General features: G+C 36.7%; 3 protein-coding genes and 1 long non-coding RNA gene across 6 annotated transcripts; 1 reads left to right on the top strand and 3 right to left on the bottom strand.

Annotated features, from left to right (window-relative positions):
• The first annotated feature begins 193 nt into the window (after nt 1-193).
• On the top strand, nt 194-6,550 carry LOC106748367. Of its 3 annotated transcripts, XM_014626813.1 has the most exons (6): nt 194-556; nt 4,165-4,490; nt 4,870-4,942; nt 5,054-5,215; nt 5,462-5,615; nt 6,039-6,550. In XM_014626813.1, exons 3-6 carry the CDS (start codon nt 4,871-4,873, stop codon nt 6,152-6,154), a joined length of 504 nt encoding a protein of 167 aa, XP_014482299.1. In that variant the 5' UTR covers nt 194-556; nt 4,165-4,490; nt 4,870; the 3' UTR covers nt 6,155-6,550. The 3 variants fall into 3 exon arrangements, with proteins under 3 accessions (XP_014482299.1, XP_014482298.1, XP_014482300.1); XM_014626812.1 differs by lacking the exon at nt 4,165-4,490 and having other exon boundaries at nt 197-556; XM_014626814.1 differs by lacking the exons at nt 194-556; nt 4,165-4,490 and adding an exon at nt 568-705.
• Nucleotides 6,551-7,410: 860 nt separating this feature from the next.
• LOC106748366 (UPF0764 protein C16orf89 homolog) lies at nt 7,411-10,648 on the bottom strand. The gene is made up of 7 exons (XM_014626811.1): nt 10,546-10,648; nt 10,263-10,361; nt 9,925-10,071; nt 9,100-9,398; nt 8,418-8,553; nt 8,225-8,327; nt 7,411-7,665 (listed from the first exon to the last, which is right to left on the bottom strand). Exons 1-7 carry the CDS (start codon nt 10,646-10,648, stop codon nt 7,518-7,520), a joined length of 1,035 nt encoding a protein of 344 aa, XP_014482297.1. The 3' UTR covers nt 7,411-7,517.
• Nucleotides 10,649-13,136: 2,488 nt separating this feature from the next.
• On the bottom strand, nt 13,137-14,280 carry LOC106748369. The gene is made up of 3 exons (XR_001374750.1): nt 14,189-14,280; nt 13,513-13,956; nt 13,137-13,398 (listed from the first exon to the last, which is right to left on the bottom strand). It is a non-coding gene; the product is annotated as an uncharacterized LOC106748369 (long non-coding RNA).
• Nucleotides 14,281-15,754: 1,474 nt separating this feature from the next.
• LOC106748355 (actin-related protein 2/3 complex subunit 1A) lies at nt 15,755-17,837 on the bottom strand. The gene is made up of 6 exons (XM_014626784.1): nt 17,381-17,837; nt 17,017-17,277; nt 16,636-16,926; nt 16,371-16,549; nt 15,992-16,261; nt 15,755-15,893 (listed from the first exon to the last, which is right to left on the bottom strand). Exons 1-6 carry the CDS (start codon nt 17,445-17,447, stop codon nt 15,855-15,857), a joined length of 1,107 nt encoding a protein of 368 aa, XP_014482270.1. The 5' UTR covers nt 17,448-17,837; the 3' UTR covers nt 15,755-15,854.
• Between the last annotated feature and the right edge of the window lie 2,357 nt (nt 17,838-20,194).

Below are 20,194 nucleotides of genomic sequence, written 5' to 3'. Positions count from 1 at the left end.
GGGGGTTTATCTCATCTTCTTCTGCCCCGCATATTAAGAATCTGCGCGCAAAAAGATCCTACGTGGGATTCGTACGATTCCACACGCGAGCAAGCGCGCGGGCTCCGAGAGAGACTCGCTCTCTTCCTCGCGCGTCCTCCGCGCGCGTCTCCTCGCATCTCCGCGTCACACGCGCGATATATGCCATTCGCGGCCTCGGTAGCACACACGACGGCCGCATGCTGCGCGCGGCCGGCCTTCCTGGTGTGTTGGTCGGATATCGGTGTAAGTGTAGGTGTACATGTAGGTGTACACACACCGTCGAGGTTTGGCGCGGTCGCGTACTGTTCTTGGCACAGTTTCTGGTCATCTCCTATTGCGAGCGGAACGGTGCGATACTTCTCCGCTGGACCTGCGTGCGGTACTCTCTCGCGCGCGCGCACGCGGCACCTCCTCCTGTTCCGCTCCGCGTCCGTTTCTCCGACCGTCGTTTCTCTCCCGCGAACACGTCTGGCACCTGTCCGCGCGGTATATCCCGGGGGAGAAAAAAAAACACGAGTCCCGCGTACTGAAAGAAGTGAGTACAGAAGTCCCGGTGACATTTAACCGGAAACAGTTTCGAAAACAGACCACCGGAGAGCGATGAGCGCGCGCAGCACCCGGGAAATGTATCTCTATCGTTGGATAATTAATCTAAAGTGAAGGCTAACTCGGTCGGTGACGAAGGTGGGTGCAGAAACGGGATAAAAACGGTAACTTGTACACAAGGTGGCTCGAATAATGATGTAATCCAATCGTTACTTCACGAGGTGCTGTTACAATTCGCGACTGTCGCTACGGTCCGGTTTATAGACAATATAGAGGTGTACGCTCGCGACATTTGCATTATTTAATGCGTATTATATACACATACGCACGTACACGCACGCTTGCGTATGTACAGTGTGCTCCCCCTTCGTCGGACTATTTCCTAATCGAGGATTCTCCGAAAAATTCGCAGGCGGTGTTTCCATAACGAAAATGTCACGAGAAATTATACGTTACGCTTATTCTATTGCTGAAATTGCTGAATTCAGTTTGTAATGTTGTAAAATTCTAGAAAAGTGTTTCTGAAATTGTGAACCTTTAACCACTAAATGTCACATGAAAATTTTACTAAGGTAAAATATATTTAAATGTCATTCCACAGAGGTCGATATAAATTAAAAATTCTAATAAGAAAATGTCATGGTCACGTCATAATTCCCTAGATATGAACGATTAACATTGGCGCCGATCATTGGCGTCGTGTGGATTTTGCGCGCTCGGACCCGTAATATTGTGAATGTATACGATCGTTCATCTGCTATTAATAGATTTTTCACTTTAATTTTCACCGCTCAGTTGATTCTGCTTTCTGGCCACGTATATGTATTGTATACGATAGCTATCAGCTGATATTGACAAGTCAATTACTATTGATAAATTTTAACTGTTACAGCGAAAATAAAATTTTAACAAAAACATACTTTTCATGTATGGAGTCATCAATGGAGTCTGACAAAGATTAGACGCGCCTAATGTATTCTAAATGGTCTGGAAAAAATATTAATAACTATCACATAGTAATTAATTAAACATTTCTTATTCCACCTATCATGTTTAGGTATTTAGATCGCACGTTGAAACTGTTGATTATTCAAGAAAGCAGTGAAACGTCTCAAAGCAGTTAATCTGCCATTGCGATAATTGGAAATTAATGTCAATAAAATCAAAAGTGATCATAGGTTTAACAAGCGAACAGATATTATTGACGCTCAGTGTACGTGCAATTTGGCACGTGAATCGCGATTGTATGGTTAGTATGTACTTGGAAATCGCATGACATTAACATTCTTCGCATCTGTAAACACTGACGCAAGTTGACTTTTTTACTTTGATGAAACTGCGCAATGACGTTTGGTACAAATGGCTAAAGGGGATTTACTTAAAAACCCTCTATCTCTCTATGATATTTGTGTGATTATAAAATTATATAAATTTGGTATTATATATTTATAAAATTAATTTATCTAACTTCCTTAATATTCATATACTTCATTTATTGAATCCACCGTATAACAAATATTTAAAATAAAACAAATGTAATTAAACGAAATAAATAAATAAATAAATAAAATAATAAGTATAACAGATAATTTAAACGACTCATACAAATATACGCTTATTTTTTATAAAAAGCTCCATAATTGTATTATATTGAAATTTATATATATGTGGCAAATGAAACTAATCGTAAACAGTTAATTAAGTAATTATTGAAAAATTAATTCTAGAAATATTATTATTATTTTATGTATGTATATTACAGTTTGTTAATAAAATTATATTATTTTAATGAGATATAATTAAAGCAAAACAAATTAAGGAAACATAACAAAAAGAAATTTGTTTAAAAAAATTTCGCTGTAAACAACATTTAGAAAACTCGGGAAATTAAGTTACTTCCGTACAGATAAGACCGTGAGTTAATACGGGATTCTTTAGGATGTGTTAATTCTAGTCTACCGAAGAATATCGATTTTCTTCGTTTTCCTAATTCTTAAGCCGCACATTCCGTTTCTTATATTAATTAAATATCGAGCCGCACGCGAAATATCTCTGCAGGGCGTCGTCCATTTCTTTACGTTCACGATCAATCGACATATCTGGGTCAAGAGAACCGATCTTGCCCCATTTGACGGCCTCCTCCCATTCCTATTGAGTAGTATTGTGTATTTTTACCATCAACGTTTTTCGCGAGTCGCTTACTCACCGGCTAAATTTAACGTTAATCCCGTGTGCAAGGCGCACGCGGGTCGATCGCGACGTTACTTTCCGCCAAAATGTTTTCTTATTCCGATAATCACACTCAACATCCACAAGTACACACACGCATTCCGATGTGACAACATAGCGTAATTTTTGCTCACGTATCTTATCATATTATTGCATTTGAAAATGTAAACGAGGTCAACGTCATTAGTAGTTCTAACGATACCGCTAATCTAAGAAGAATAAAATTTACTAAATTTATGCAAAATTTAAATACGTGGACGGGAGTAACGAAGGCATAAATATCGACTGGTAATTTTTATTTTTATTAACATACAAATTAGATTATTAGTTAATAATTTTCTCTACATGCGCATAAAATTGTATGTAATGTGTGATAATATCGTTCAATAATTTACTTGAAATGTAGACGTTGCGTATTATTCAGTGCTGCAAAAAAGGCAATCAACGTGCGGGAATGATTTTAAAAATGTTCTGTGACATATATGACATTCATTTTCCGCGAGTGATAGAATTATACTACAATACTCACCTTTCAAACTGTTCGCTCTCTTGAAAACGATTAATCGAGCTTCACAATGACCTCTTGTGGCGATGATGTAATCCCGCGCGGGCCGGATAGAATCGTACGTTTCAGAATAGTGCGCTCTTCCGTAATACATCTACCAGCAACACGACTACTCTATGTCAGAAGGAGAGAGCCATATTCTCCTATACTCGTTGTAATCATAATTTTTGAGTTTCTGCGCATTGTGTAGAACGAGTCAGTCGCATGGAATTCTCTTTCTCGAAACGTTCTCGTGGGAGTATCTCTCTTTCTCTCTCTCTCTCTCTCTCTCTCTCATAACCAGTCAGAATGTCAAAGATCGCTAGCTTACCTTAGTCACTGCCGATTACGACATCAGGAATGAGGGAATTCATGCAAAGTATTCTCATATAAAGCGATCTTTCTGTCAACACGAAACCGGCTTATAGTCGGATTATTAGAATTATGAACTATGCAGTAACTATATTTCGCGCTTCTACTAGTCCCACACTAGCATACAATCGTTATCAATGTTTATGATTCGATTCATTTCGTATTTTCACCCGATGCGTCGTATCGCTTGAATTACTGACATATCTGCGAGTTCCTCTCCTCCCCCCCCCCACTTCTCCCTGATTTATCTGCTTTGCACCGACCACCTTGAACTTTGAAGGGTGATCGGCATGGATGAAAATTTTAAGAAATATTGCTCGACCTTCCACTTTTCTAACGTCACACACACACACACACACACACACACACACACACACACACACACACATACACACACACACACACATGAACGAAGATAATAGAAGTATCAAGGATGCTCGTCTTTGAATCAGATACAAGTTCCAAAGTGTCGGTCAAGTACATTCTCTCACTTAGTGGAGATCGCAAGGTAATCTTAATCGGCCGGTGCTTCTATTACGACGGTGACGTGATGGTGCGACGGCGAACGTGAACGAGAGAGTTCGCAGGAAAAACAGTGGACCATGTGTCGCGTTTCCTTATAGGGACAGGAAGACCTCAAGCAAACTTCCTCGACGTTCAACCGTCATGGATGGCGTGTTTATGCTGAGAAAAAGATTTCTCTGAATTTGGTCAATTTTACACTCGAACACATTTCATCATCGGCATGCCCCGAAGAAACTAATGTTTCGATTAATAAGTACGATTATTAGATTCTTCAACGAATACGTGCCTTTACCTTAAATAAAAATTTGTTTGAAACGAAAGATCATTTTCTTACGAAAAAATCATTTGCTTCATTTTACTTATTTATTGTGACCAAATAATACTTTATTTGGTTGAAAGATATTATTTCAAATAATATAATAGCGTTTTCTCTGTTAAATAATAGAGTTTCCTCGAATGGGACGATAAAGTTTTTACTCAAACAAATAATATTTCGCGTATGTTGTTTCTATGAATCAAATTTCAGTCAAGTAAATAGAAATATTCAATATAGTTAAATAATAATGATAAATAGCGAAGTATATTCGGTTATTAAGAAAAAAAAGTAATCTTTCTTTTTCTCTCTATTTCAGGATGCAGTTGAAAACGTGTTGCAGGTGCTGTTCCTTGAAGACGGGCACAATATTCAGCGGAGTATGCGGAATCGTAAGTTCGATGTCTCATTTCTATCTTTGCTTGTTCGTAAAGCGCGCCGATTTACAACTATACGATGTAACAAATGCAAATAATATCGTACAATTTGATGTTTCGATATAGGTACTCGCTGTGATTTCCCTAATTGTGATCTTCACGGTGAACGTAGAATGGAAAACAATAATCATCGACATCTTAGACAAAACGGCGGTAAAAATCATCTTCGCCATCAACCTCTGCATGACCATCCTGATCTCTTTGCTGCTCATAATCGGCGCTGTGAGGGTAAGGAAGTATTTTCATTTGTAGAAGCGACAATAAAATATTGGAGGAGAGTCTTCAAACTGCGAAAGATTAATTACATTAAAAGCTAATATAAAATCGTTAAACACAACCCGAAATATTTTGCGACGAAGGTTATTCTATTATAAATTTCATGCATTAATCTTACGTGTGTCTGAGATGATTTTACGCAAAACATAGTATTAGTTGAATGAGTAACACGACGATGTAACCGGCTTCAATTTACAGAAAAATACATTTATGATGCTTCCATGGGTAGTCCTGGGCATTATGTTAGCGGTCGCTCTTTTTGTGAGCGTTCTTTACACTTCGATCATGTTCTTCGTAAACCACGAAGTCCTTAACGGCGTTCTTTGGTTGGTATTTGGTCTAATAGCTGTCGGTAAGTATTTCATATTATTCATTTCACTCCATTGGTCTTTGTACTTCCAATGCAACTTAAAAATTTTTATATTCTTGTTAAATACCGTCCTCAAAAAGAAAACATCTATTCTAAAATTTCTTCCGATATATCATGTTCGAAAATCAACTCCTCAATAATATCTTTTTTTTCCTTAAATAAAAAGTTAATACTGATAAACAATATGATCGTGCACGCAAGAATTATATTAGAAATTAAAATTACATCTGTGAAAATGTCCTAAATTGCACAAGAAGTCCTAACATCATATCTTAAATATATTTAGGATATATTACGATACTTTCTTTAAAATATTCCGTACATGTGATGATTTTGGAACATTTTGTGCTACACGGAATATATACACATCGAAATATACGATAAAAATGTTTTAATTTTTTACAGTGGTGTACATATACATGTGGCTGGTGGTGTATAGTTATTTCCAGCAATTGAAGTTCGACAAGATGAACAGAAGAATAGGCCCATATGGAAAACCATACAATTATCGACGGTCATGAAAGCAAATTTGAATACATAGATACAATTGCACGTTGAGTGGGCGTTCGGACATTGTACATCGTAAAAATATCCAAGTATTTTTCTCGATATGTCGTCGTATGTTAAATTTACTAAAACTGTCTTTTTTATTACGGTGTCGATTTATCATATAAAACGGTGTACAAGATAAAGGGTCGAAAAGAGTAAAGGTGCGGGGAGTTTTTAATTTTATTTAATTTTCATTCGCACATTGTAGATATCTCTGTAGTAGCGTCGTGAATATATTTATATCCACTGTTCGTGACTGCGCCAAAGCAGACATTCTTATTTACACGATTGATTGTTCCGTAGACACAATTTATAAACTGCCTGTAATAATAATTGCTATACGGTAAAATGTTTCAATTATATATAAATGGTATTTATTATTATTAATATACATTAGTATAGTTGCACATATATATATATATATATATATATATATATATATGCAATGTGCAAGCACAAATATTCTCACGATTTTAAGTAACTTTGCTTTTGAGCACAGTTTCAAATATTCCATATACGTCAATATCTGCAACCATTTAATTAGCCAAAAATTAATTAATCAATCATTTAATTAACGAAGTAATTATCTTGCGTTTTTACACATTATTAATTAAATACTACTAAGTGATATACTGCCAGAGATTATTATAATTATTGTCTACAAAAAAATAAATAAAAAGGCGCAGATAACTGACGAACTGACAATCTACTGAAAAAAAACTTGTAATATTGTAAAATAGCTTATAACTTGTGCTTTATAATATAAATATTCCGGGAAAGATACTGCCAGTAACAATAAGATGAGGTAAAATGGTTATTGCGTCGTCAATTAATCAACTTTTGTTCATCCTGTTATTCCAAAAGAGTGAAGTGTTTTTTGATACGAAAACGGGTTTGTGCATGCGCAAACTCTCATATCAATATCAATATCTAGTCGTTCATGTATCATAACAATAAATCTCCGTTCTTCATTGTTTATTTCCTTTCCCCTTATTTATATAAATAATACCTAACTACCTAAAGGGAAGCAAATATTTTAATAAGAAGCGTTATGCCAATACACTGAGTCTTCGGTTCGCATTTGGCCGTCGTGCCATCTTGTTTCATTAAAAGTCAAATCAATTTGTATTGCAACATTTTTTTCAACGCTTCTAAATTCGGATGTAAAATAACTATTAAAGCGCATAGCGCATTTTTGTCGTGAAATTACATCGATAAATTCGTCATTATCAGATCGCGAGGGCTGAGAGTTGTTGACAGATAGTAAAAATCGTTGAAATCGACTTGTAAACTTTGTATCGTTTGCGAATTGCAATATGTTAAAGTAGAAAATATTTAAGTTGGGGGTAGACCGAATGGATTCTCGACACTTTTCCGAATAAATATGGCAAGACTCGCAGCACCGAGGGCAGTCGCGTGACTATCGCATCCAAAATCGATTACCGATGACGACCTCCGAGTGATCTGACGTTCTTCAGAAAATCTAAAATATTTATCAATGTCAAATTCTCTGTATTTTCAATCATATAATTTTTACAAGTAGATCTATGCATGATACAGATTTTAACCCTTTGCGCTCCAAGTGTCAACTTGGTAGGTTTTCAAAAATTTGACATTTCACTATCAGCTCAATCATATATCAGCACAATTAGCAGCAGCAATAAAATTGCGCTAAATTCAAAGAAAATTACAGATTGTTACGGATTGTTATAGATAAATTCTCTTTTTACTTTGACAATATCTATAAATAAAATGTTAATGTCGCGTTAAAAAAGTTAGTTAACATTTAATATCAATACGTCAGATATAAATATAGATTATTTTATAAAGTAATATACATTTATTATGTTTACATTATAATAATTATATAATATAATTTTTACGTATTGATTATATGTATATAAAATATATCATTTTTACAATGAAAAAATGTAACTATTACATAATAAGATTACAATATGAGTCTCTTTATAATAATGGTATATAAACAAATCGTTGCAAATAGTAGTAAATAATAATAGTTGTAGTATATTAAAAATTACCTAAATGCGCTGAAACAGCCGCTTTGATGCGGCCAGCTTAATATCAAATTTTCATAATGTTTATCGACGAACTCATAGTAACCCTCCATACCGCACAGAATAACTAAAGAGAGAAGAGTTCGTCAGGTTCATTAGAAAACATTTCACTTCATTGTTCATACATAAAGCATTATTATTAAGCACGTATACTTACTTTGTTCAGTCGCAAGATCTGCCGCCATACTTGGGAAATTCCACGCTTCAAGATCAACGAGATGCTGCAGAATCTTGGCGCAATATTCAGACACCAAGTAGGAAAATGGTGTTAATTTATTCTCTCGACATCCAAGCTAAATTTCACCGTTACATAAATTTTATTCCAATTAAATTGTGTTCCAATTAAATTATATTGTGTAGAAAGACAAGAATAATGTTTTATACGTGTAGTAATTGAATGAATCATGTAAACATAATATTATAGATACTGAATAATTCTGTCAGTGAACGTTAAATCTTTTTTACGGTTATGTAAATTCGAATTTTCTCCCGTTCCTATGAAGTTATGCAACGTTGACATTGATATTTTCTAAATGTTATTTAACAAGGCGAACGATCGACATAATTTGAGAAACAGTAATGAAATTTTCCGTTAACGTTTTTTAATTAGTTTCTCAACAACTATTTCAAAAATTGCAAAGCGACACAAGATTTTTCTGTTCAGTTTCATTTGTTTTATCCGCACACAAATTGTGTTAATTGTCGAGCATCCCGTATAAATAAAATAAAGAGGAATAAATTCCTTTTGTTTAAGAATGCGAATTATTTAAAAATCCAATTATGCACAAGTGAAATTTTTAATAAAATCAATAAAGATATGTGATTAAAGTTTTACTCACTGCTTTAGCAATCTGCACGATGAGCAATCTGTGAGTAAGAGGGTATCCCATCGGATTGTCATCTCTGGTTAATATTTGGATGCAAATATCAGGAATCTGACACCTTCCGTTTAAGTTACTATGCACGATTCTCATTAGACACCGATCACTTTCCGTTTCATTGGGTGTTCCATGCCAAATCGATTCAACAATCTCCAAATGGCTTAATGGTCGACTAGAATTGAATCTCACCTTTGAAAAGATCCTTGTCCACAATACAGGCTTCGTCCACAAATCGGGATTATTTAAAACCGATTGTACTGGAAAATATTATATCTTACAAGTGTTAATAACACACTTATACATAATATTGAATATCATTAATTGACTAATTTTAAAAAATTGTGTATTTGAATTGAAGATTAATCTGTAATTTTGTCAAAAGATGGTTTAATTCCCTTTGATTTTCGTAGTTTCATGGAGCCTTTCATTCTTTGATTTCTTAAATTTTATTTTGAAATATGTCTTAGAACAACCCAGAAAAAGAGACTTATTGTTTCACAAGTACTTAATCGCGCATTTAAAGATTGAAATAACCGTGTTTTAATAGATTGATTACTTGAAATTATTATATAATCATCAAGTATAAATATTTTTGAATGTTCTATTTTTGTTATTGTAGACATCATAGAAAAGACTTAATAGTTTCTTGTTATTATCTCCGACCTTCCCCTTTTTATGTTCTTTTCACATCTTGTATCCATAAGTAATACAGTAAATTATTACAGTAAAAAGGATTTCTCACTGCGCGTATCACGCATGTATTTACGCTACGTATCTACTTACATAAAAATTCATTTTCGTTATTCGAGACGACATTCATCAGTCTTTTTCGAGTTAAATCACACAGTGCAACTATATCTTCGAGAGCATTGAAAAATCTGTCTTCCAAATGTCGCACGTTGTCATGTAAAAGCGCCGCCGCCAAATTAGCTGTTTCAATGAAGCTTAATCACTAAATCTAGTTAAAATATAATCGCATCTGACAAATATGTATAATATAATAGGTTGCACTTTATTGATAAAAATTATTCAGAAAAAATGTACAGTTATTTGACAACGTTTCCATTTACTGAACAGTTTGAAGGTCCGCGCGATATCGGTCAATTTTAAGGATTTCTTACCTTCGGTTAAAGTAACACCGAAAATTACGTCAACATTCATCCGCTGGGCTTTATTGTAAATGTAATCGAGCACTTTGTTTAAGGCAATTAGTTTTCTCTCTAGAACAGTCAATATACACTTTATTTCCTGTGATGCAAAATATATCAGATAGAAAAAGATAGAATCAGATTCTGCCGGTTAGCAGAATTTTGAAAAAAAAAATCTTCGGGAAACCGTAGTATTTCGCACTTCGCACTTCGGAAAGAATTTTGCGCAAAACCGCTGCGTTATTAACGCACTCACGGAAATTTTCCGGGTCCAGTATCGTTTCAGTTTGCAACAAAAAGGAACCGAACAGAAGCAGGATCCCGAAGACATTGCGAGAGCCGATAAGTCTGGTTTCCATCGGGACGGCTGGACGAAGAAAACCTCGTAATTTCCACTTGCACGCCTATATAAACCGAAGCCCCTCTTCTACGAACGGCACACGAAGTCTAAGTGAAACTGAACGTCGGCGAAATTTACTACCGGCCAATTTTTCTTCGTCGAGGCTTGCATACGACGCCCTCGAAGTAGGTCGAAGAGGAATGCAAAAAAGGGGACGCATGGTACCACCGCTACCACTTTTTCTTCATGAGTCAGACGTGTCCTGACAACAAACGCGTTCTCTGCGGGATTATCGTGGCTTGTACAACCACCTACGGGAGATTCACCCTTAGCCACGATTCTATTCCGGTAGAATTGATCCTATTCCGGCCGAGAGTTGAGAGAAACGGAAGATTCACTAATTTATAACATCCTTTTCGTACAAATTGAAGATCATTATTTATTTATTCGTCAATGTAAAAAAGTGTTATAATTTATATCATAATTTATTTCAACGGCCGCATGATACAACGAAATATGTATCAATCAACAGTTATTATTTTGTAATCTCACTTTTTATGTAAGATATTTTTTTATATCGTAAATACATAAATTATGACGCAATTAACACAATATAATACATTATATATAATTCCTTCATTATGTGACAAATATTTTCTGAATTCTTACAAACTCAAGTGAAATCCTTGCTCGCTAAATTTATCATGCAGCTTCGTGATGTAAATTAGCTTCCAAACTTTCTACAATACCTTCTGTTTCTTCCTTTCCTCTTTATTAAATAACTTTTAAATATACAGATAGAAAAATCTTCGTAAGTATAAATAATTAGTTATAATAATTAGTAGTAATAATAATTAGTTTGTTCCTTAAGTCTAATTTCCATAATGATAGAAGCATAATGCTATATCCAATATTAATAATAATTATGATATTAGTATTAAATATAGCACTAAACATCCGTGCTCGCTTTTCACGGCCTTATACTTCTATCGTTATTTTTCTAACGGTGCTGTATAATACTTCATAATTTCAACAGCTATACATCAGTTCTGTTCCATTGTATATTTTTCTAATAACTCAGGAATTATATATTATCTATTTATTCCCTAAAAAGGCATATAAATCATTGTTTCCTCTTTTCCGCCATGCTGGCGGTATCTCGAAATTTCGATCTTAATACGTTACTTATTTCGACCTGCGCAAGCGACTGTCATCGCGAAGAATACGCGAAAATAGCATCAGGCCGCAGGTTTATTTTGCGCCTATTTCATATATGAATTTACCGTTTTAATATTGAATAAACTATATATAAATAAATAAAATATAATTTGTGCAAATTGATACAACCATATATCTTATATAATAGTTTACATTAATTTTCTATCACTATTGTACAGTCTTTAATCCTTCCCACAAATTGGGCAATAAATAAAGGTATTGTATCTTTTTTACACCACAATCATTAAACGTGTTTAAGTTATAACAAGAACGTAACTAACAACACCTTTCTAAACTACACGCTTGTAGTCGATTTGCCAATTACAGCTATTCAGATTATGAAATTATCATTATTTTCACTTAATTATTGTGACCAACAGAATCAGCCAAAATGCGGAGAACTGAATCAATTAGCGGAAGAATCGAATTTTGCTTTGGTTGTAACACACACACACACACACACACAAATACATACACTATATGTCACATACATGCACATACGCAACATTCCATTTACAAGAATAAAAGCCTTTTTACCTTTAAAATATTTACAAAAAATCATCATTGAACAATATATACTTATGTATCATGCAAATTCTGTCACATCGATGTTTCCCTATACATTATTTTAGAAACTGCATTTTGACTATTATAATTTAATATTCAAGTTCAATACTCTACTTTTGCAATTTGCGCATGATATAAATATCAATATATATATATATATATATATAACACATATGTTAGCACTTTGACTGTACTTATTCCCAGAAAACTTTTTAACTGTCGCAAGCAGATTTCAAGAGCTTGCTCAGATGGTATTCAAAGCAATGAACGTCCTTTTTGTGCACAAATCTGTGTACATGGAATAGAATATAATGTAGCTCCTAAGTTACAATAGTAAACTGTTGTTGTATGTGTACAACAGCAGTGGTCAAAGTGTTAACATATACATATATATTATTATATATGATTATTTTTTAAAAAACATATAACACATATATAATAAGTATTATATGTATGCTTTATATATATATATATATATTAATAGAATCTTATATCTCTATAATCCTTCCTGTGTTGATCACAAGTGATTATGCTGTTCTGCATTATTCCCAAACTCAATCTCCAGTTGCAACCTATAGTCCATAGCGACGAAGACAATGACCAGAAGCACTGGTAAACGGAATCTCGATTGCCAGCCCAACTTCAACATGAACATCAAGGAACGATGTAGAGTGCCGCCGCTTCCCAGGAAAATTTCAGAAGGTAGCTTTTGCATGATGATCAGCTCCTCTCGTGCAGATGTGATCAGGTCGATATGCAAGTACACTTGTAAGGTTAGCGTTCCACTACCACAAGAAATATCTATGTATATATATCTTTAATTTGTATTATTTTCGTTAATATCAGATTCTCAGCAATTTATGATTGAATTCACTCTTCCAGAGTACGTCGACGATCTTAACAGCATGGCCAGAGATTCATATCTAAACGAGTAGCTCTTGTTTGGCAATCACATACTCGACAAGGATGTATGCATTGCCGTACCTGTTAAATTAAGAAGAATTATCGTTAGTTCTCTTTGCTAGAATATTATTCTAAATTGAAATCACGACGTGACGTCGTGTGTTACTAAATATATTGTACAGATGCTAAGCGTACCATCGACACTGTTGTTTGATAAATCCCGACGTTGAAGGCTAACGATTTACACACGTCTGTGCCTCTGCGCTGTCTGATAATAAATCCGTAGTATGCACTTATTTTAACATATATCGAGACGTACGCGTGAATGTTAATTCCACTCGAGAAAGAGGCTTGGAATGTTGATCGTCCTCTGTTTTCTTTTCCAAAAAACCAGTAAATGGATTCAATTACACGTAAGGAACACATGTACAGTCGCGCCCGCGAACCAGATACGTAACCGCTGCTGAACTATAAAATATCGGGGAATGCACTTTCCTACACGACCCACAGAGAACAATAAGACTTCGCTTCGAGATACGTTGTGTCTGATGTTACGCAAATATGACGCAGATAACAGATTTCTTTCGTTGAAATTTATCCTCACCGAAATTTACCCTCTTCAGCTCCGCTGGAATCACACTGTAACGGAGATAAAATACGCGAAAATAATACAAATGCACAGCACGATGGAAAAAATGATTTTAATATTTTATCATATATATATATATATATATATATATGTATCGTTATCATATATATATATATGTGTATCTCGAATATATTTTTTTTAAGGTAACAAGTTTAAATATTAATAAGAAAAGAAATAAATATATAACTTGTTATCTCTTTAGCGTTACGTTATTATACTCACAAATTCCAAATTTAAATTTTAAGAGTATGACAAGCTCTATACTCATTGAACTTGCTCAAGATCAAGTGTAAATAGTATAATGAAGTGTTTAAATGGAGTCCTTCTAAGTGTAGGAAAATATGGAAAATGTACGAAAGGTATATAAAGTGCAGATAAGTACGCCATCTCTAGGGTCCTGACTCACTTATGCCGGTTCCAACCATTATGGTGAAATGGTTTAAATCTAATCGACGATTAGCGACTTACGGGATTAACCAATCATATTGATAAGTTTAGCTAATCAGCCAATACGATTGGTCAATTCTGTTGAGTTAATCGTCAATTAATTTAAATCATAATGAATGACAGAAACGGCCCAGAGCTCAGCGACGAACACACGATCATTCGTGTTCTTATCTACACCTTTGTGCACTCAAAAGGAGTCCATTCATAGGCTCGTATTTTGAGCTCTCTTTTATTATGATAAAAATGGCTTAGAAATCATCCGATTGGCTGAGAAGCCACATTTAAGGCACTTTTTATCGATAAAAGAGAGGTCAGATTACGGTACGCTTTACGCTTCTCGCACTGGTGCGAGAAGTTCGGCTATAAAAAACGGAACTTAGATGTCGTTGATCTCACTTAAAAAACGTCGGCGTTATTAGCTCGTCTTTGACATCGTCACTTTTTCGATGGTTAGACCTGTTACGGGTCGGTCGACAGGACTTTCGTCCTTGCACGCGCTTCGTTCAAACGTATTTCTATGACTCCGCTATTTCTCTCTTTCCCGGTTCTTTTCTATTCTCGTGTTTCTCGGATAGTCGGGATATGAGTGAGAGTAGTTCGTAGGTTTAAATATTGCTCATCTAGCTTTCCTTTGGATATTTATGATCAATTTTGGATCGGTTCATTATTTCTTCCTTATTGTATCCCGGTGCTTACCATCGAAAAAATAAACAATTTAAACCTAGTTTCTCCCTACTTATTGGTGGAACTATCGATGTTCGGAGTTAAAAAAAAGAAGGAACTTCGTTACATTGAAAAAGGAAAGTCTTTTAAGAATTGTCGATGCATAAATGCTTCGAGCTCGGATATATTGAAACGTTATCAAAAAATTTAAATTCAGAGCCTCTGCCGCCCATCACACAACTACTTGCCTGATCCTCTCTCTCTCTCTCTCTCTCTCTCTCTCTCTCTTTCTCCGAGCCAGCACCGTATAATAAAAAAAGGATATTTGTGAGCCGCTTAAATATTTATGTGATCACAGTGACTACCTCATCGCTTGTTTCCCCGCCTCAACTTCTAAATAAAATTCCAATCAGTCGATCAGTTTAAAATTAGAAGATACATTGTATATCATTATCATCGTATATATGATACATGTATTAATACACACTTCTAGGACACCTTATACCCCCCCTCCTCTCCGATGACGTCGAACGACGTCGCTAATATTACCTTTTCCGCAAGAGCCCGGTTTTCGTATATTTTACCCACACAGCACGGAAGAGCACGGGAGAGACGATGTCTCCTTCGGCCCAGCGGGTCGTCGGCGTCATGCGAAAGACATTTAATCGACACGATCGATTATATAATGAGAAATTGTATAGTATTTATTTTAACATTTATACATCGTTGTATTGGATGTAATATCTCTGATCTTCGCAATATAAAAAAAGTTTCATGCTTACGCTATCTTGAGACCAGCAATGGAATTCTCTAGAAGCTTGATCGAGGGGAGAGAAAAAGAAAAAGAAGGTTCGATTAATACAGCGTTGACCTCGCAGGTGACGGAATAACAGAGGCACGTGGCGCGCCGTTTACCTTTAAGTCCCAAACTACAAGTTGCCCGTCTAAACTGCTTGTGCTAAATTCATGATCGGATACCCGGCGAGCACAGTTGATCGTGTTTTGGTGTACGCTGTCCAGCGCGTTATCGTTAGTCTCGTTCCTGGCCTGCCGGTCGAGAGACTGGAACTTTCGCATGGCGGACAAACCGGCGGTCTCCTTCCTCTGCGTGTTGTCCAGCTTCGACGCGAAGTATATCTGCCCGTTGTCGTCCACGGTGTACAACATCGGCATACAGCTATGCCCCTGAGAGACACACAGAGAGAGAGAAAGAGAGGTTTACCTTTCGTTAGTGGTACAATAACAAGGGCGACAAAGAGTTGTGAAAGTTTCGAGGAGGCGGCCCGTCGATTACCGAGACGACAATGTTATTAGATCCTATCCAAATGCAACTTAAAAACGGTAAATGCTCGGTGTACAGTCTGACGACCGCGTTCCCTTTCGCAGCGTCAGCGACGCATATAGACGAGTTGTGCGCCACCCAACAGATTTTATTGCCGCAAGGACTGAACGCTACCGAATGTATCCAGCCGCCTGGAACGTAAAAAAAGGTACAGATCGGCTTGGGAATCGAAGCTTCACCCGAGCAGTTCGGAATGTCCATCCGTGCGACTCGTTACCTCCACTGGGTGTGTTGGGAAACTCAGCCAGCAGTGTCCCTAAGCTGTTACTCTGACCCCAGGGACTGGTGCCGGGGGCGTCTTCCATATCACTGATGAATCCGCTGAAAACCCGGACCTTGTAGTCCGTGGAGCCCGCGACCAAGATCTTGTTGTCCGGATGCCAATCGACAGTGGTCACGGTTGACCTCAGCGGACGCTTTATATGTTTACATAACCACCAGTTATTCTCTAATACGAAGTAACAAACAGCTATAACTCGGCCGCCGGAACCCACGGCGAATTTGTTCTCTGCAAGAAGAGAGGAAGTTCTCTCGTGTAAACTCGCGTCGCACACAAGCGAGGCCCCTCGCGAGGGAATCTCGAGGTGAATCGGCGTACCTAGAGGAGACCATTTGACGCAGGTAGCGGCTCGATTTATCCGAAGGAGGACCCACGCGGGATCCCACTTGCCGTCCTCTTTCTGAGTCCACACATACGCGTTCTTGTCCGCAGAACAGGTGACTATGCGATTGGTCTTTGGCGCCCAGTCGATACCCATCACGGCCATGTGGTGTTCCTGCAGGGTCTCCAGCAACTTCCATCCGGACGAGGTGCGCTTGTGCACCTGGATCTCGTTGTTGTTCGGGCAAATGGCAACCTCTGTGCAAAGCGAAGTCGCGATATCAGCGACGACGACGACGAAAACACGGCCGGCGGATGAAGAGAAAGAGAGAGAGAGAAAAAGCGTGCGTCCCCCAGTTACCTGATCTATCTCTGTTCCACGCATGACAACTGATGGCATCGACACCGAAGTTGTGGACCTCCGTCATTTCGCGCTCTGCTACCTGCGAAAAGGAGATGCCTCGGGACAATCGAGAAGACACGGCGATGCGGCGGCGGCGGCTGCGATGTCTCGCGGTATCTCGATGAATCAGCGGTGCGGACGCTCGCGGAACGGGCGCGGTCGCCGATTAAACTTTATTATTAGCGACACTCCGACGTCCCGGGTCGTTCCGGTCGTTCTACGGCGGCACCGACTAACGGAAATTCGCGGACTCTGGTCAGTCTACACGAATTTCCCCGGCCTCTTTCTGCGGTCGCAAAACACGCCCCTCTACGCACCGGAATTGACAGTCCATCCGTAGATAGCGAGTTATCTGTTCCTCTCGCCAGCTTCGAGGTTATGTTGACCCGGATATACGTATCATACTGTAGACGAGCCACTCTTCACGCCAATCCTGCCCTTTCCGGTAGCGACCTCCGTCTTCGAGGCCCGCCATCGACGCGGGAGAACGTAGACGAGACCTTCCGTGTGCACGAGGAGCACCTTCTTCGAGCAATCGAGACCAGCGGTAGAAACTAACGACGACGGCCGATAATAAGTAGAAATGTTGGTTCTCAATATTTTCTCGTTGAAGAATATCGCTTGTCGATGAACAGCCCGATGGAAATATTGTGCTGGAAATTTTATCGAAATTCTCTCTCTCTCAGTTGACCCCATTTCTTTATCACTCCGTCAACTTCGTCTGATAGAAAAGTATTAATGCCTACGATAAATTATCATTGCCCAATAATTCTATTACTCGAATAATAAAATTACTGAGCAACAGTAATTTATTACTGGCCAATTTATTGTAGGCGGTAATATTTTTTTGTAAGGGAATGTATGCAATTTTCAGTGAAATTCAATAGATTTTAGCAGTATACTTTAACTTTCCTTATATTCGAGTACTGGTATACTGTGAACCCGATGAGAGTTACTGGAAAATTACTGAAATATGTAATAATAAATATTTCGAAATAGATCATTATTTTTGTCGTGAAATTCAACGTAACGTTGTGAAATACGATGTAGTAAATTAGAATATAATTTTGAGAAGTGGTAAAAAGATTTGTGAAATATTATATACGATGAAATTTACCGAATCAACTGAAACCGAAAACTACGTGTACCAATGAAATCGGATCAATCGAGAGAGTATTTCAGCAAAAAAATTTCCATCGGGGTGATAATGTTTTTCACCAAAGAATATTGCTTAATATGCATTGAATAGAAATGTTGCTCGTTTTCTTCCTACTCAACCGCACTTTGCACCTGACGCATCTCCTTGCCGTTCGTTATGCGCTCGCTTTTCAACATTTCTTATCGTCGTTATCTAAAGTCGTTCGGATATTTCCACTGTAGACCGGCGTTCGGGGTTTTGTTCATTATGAAAAGTGTCCACGCTTCGGTTCTGTACGAATTTTATAGGAGAAAGTGAACGACAATATGAAGGGGGATACAAAGATGTGTGAGCAATAGGAAACAACAACGATACGTGTTCTGATGTAAGAAATTTAATACAGTTAAATATTGTTGTATCTATATCGTTGCGTCTATACAAAAAAAAAAGAAGAGTTAAAAGTAGGCAGGCGTATTGCTGTTATTGTTAAATAATACGGAGGCTATATTTATATAATTCTTTGCAAATGACCCGGATAACAATAATGTATCTACAATTTTCCTTGCGATAACGCCGACATATACGCCGCGCATTACAAATCGTATCTATATATATCGTATTTATATATATGTATATAAAAGTGCAAATATGAAAACGTCGCTTGAAGTGTGAAAAAAGTTCATGTAAAATCGAAATTATTTACAATATGATGTATACATACTCTTTATATAGCTCTCCATATATATGTGTTATCACTAATACGTATATATACGAATATATACGAATATATATATATATATATATATATATATATATATACATATATACACACACATATATATATGTGTGTATATATATATATATATATANTATATATATATATATATATATATATATATGTATATATATGCTTCTGTATGTAAAAATCTACATCAAGAACATTACATATTTGCATCTTTTCGCATTCCGGGATCGCAAAGCGATGCATCGCTGATAGGACCTATTCAATTCTCTCTTTTCCGCAGTTTAATCTTCGTTATCCATTTCAATTCAAGCTTTGCGACGCTACCACCAGTACTATATAAATTGTGTATATCGTGTGATATCTAAACGATCGTTGGACGCAACGCGATGCTGTAATTACAATCAGCTGCCTCGAGTGATTAGCTGCGATTGTGCGAACAAAGGCACAACGTTGTCGACATCTTGAATTAATCGGCGAGACGAGGAACAAAAATACTTAATTCAATGAACGTATAGAAAGAACGAATAGAAAACCTATACTGAGAAACCTATTGTTGTTGTACATAATACATTTTCGATCGGATGATACGCCAGTTGGGGACTGTCCAAATAACAATAAATAGTATTAGGATATTAGCTATATAACGTATAACATTCTTAATTCTTCTTCTACTTCTCTAAATCTCTCCTCTACTAAAGGCACTAGAAGCGATTCTAGAAGATAGTAAATATATTCGCGCGATTTTCCGCGGGGGGAATAAGCAGTGTACCGGCATATGTAGGAATCTATTCATGTTATTACGGTATCTGGACAAACGTGTATGTAATGTTGTATATTATTAAAATAAGCATCGGCATTACACACAAAAAATTATATATATATATATATA

The sequence above is a fragment of the Dinoponera quadriceps genome, unplaced genomic scaffold (genome assembly GCF_001313825.1).
Source record: "Dinoponera quadriceps isolate SergipeBrazil2010 unplaced genomic scaffold, ASM131382v1 scaffold2512, whole genome shotgun sequence".
Taxonomy (NCBI): Eukaryota; Metazoa; Arthropoda; class Insecta; order Hymenoptera; family Formicidae; genus Dinoponera; species Dinoponera quadriceps.
This window is presented reverse-complemented; position numbering and strand designations above follow the sequence as displayed.

Coding starts and splice junctions, on each gene's coding strand:
- LOC106748367 (XM_014626813.1), top strand. CDS start 4,871: ATGCAGTTGAAAACGTGTTGCAGGTGCTGTTCCTTGAAGACGGGCACA. Junction 4,943..5,053: donor TCAGCGGAGTATGCGGAATC/GTAAGTTCGATG, acceptor GTTTCGATATAG/GTACTCGCTGTGATTTCCCT. Junction 5,216..5,461: donor TCATAATCGGCGCTGTGAGG/GTAAGGAAGTAT, acceptor TTCAATTTACAG/AAAAATACATTTATGATGCT.
- LOC106748355 (XM_014626784.1), bottom strand. CDS start 17,447: ATGACGGAGGTCCACAACTTCGGTGTCGATGCCATCAGTTGTCATGCG. Junction 16,262..16,370: donor CTAATAACATTGTCGTCTCG/GTAATCGACGGG, acceptor TGTGTCTCTCAG/GGGCATAGCTGTATGCCGAT. Junction 15,894..15,991: donor TTGTAGTTTGGGACTTAAAG/GTAAACGGCGCG, acceptor CCCTCGATCAAG/CTTCTAGAGAATTCCATTGC.
- LOC106748366 (XM_014626811.1), bottom strand. CDS start 10,648: ATGGAAACCAGACTTATCGGCTCTCGCAATGTCTTCGGGATCCTGCTT. Junction 10,362..10,545: donor ACTGGACCCGGAAAATTTCC/GTGAGTGCGTTA, acceptor TGACTGTTCTAG/AGAGAAAACTAATTGCCTTA. Junction 7,666..8,224: donor GGCTGTTTCAGCGCATTTAG/GTAATTTTTAAT, acceptor TAAATATTTTAG/ATTTTCTGAAGAACGTCAGA.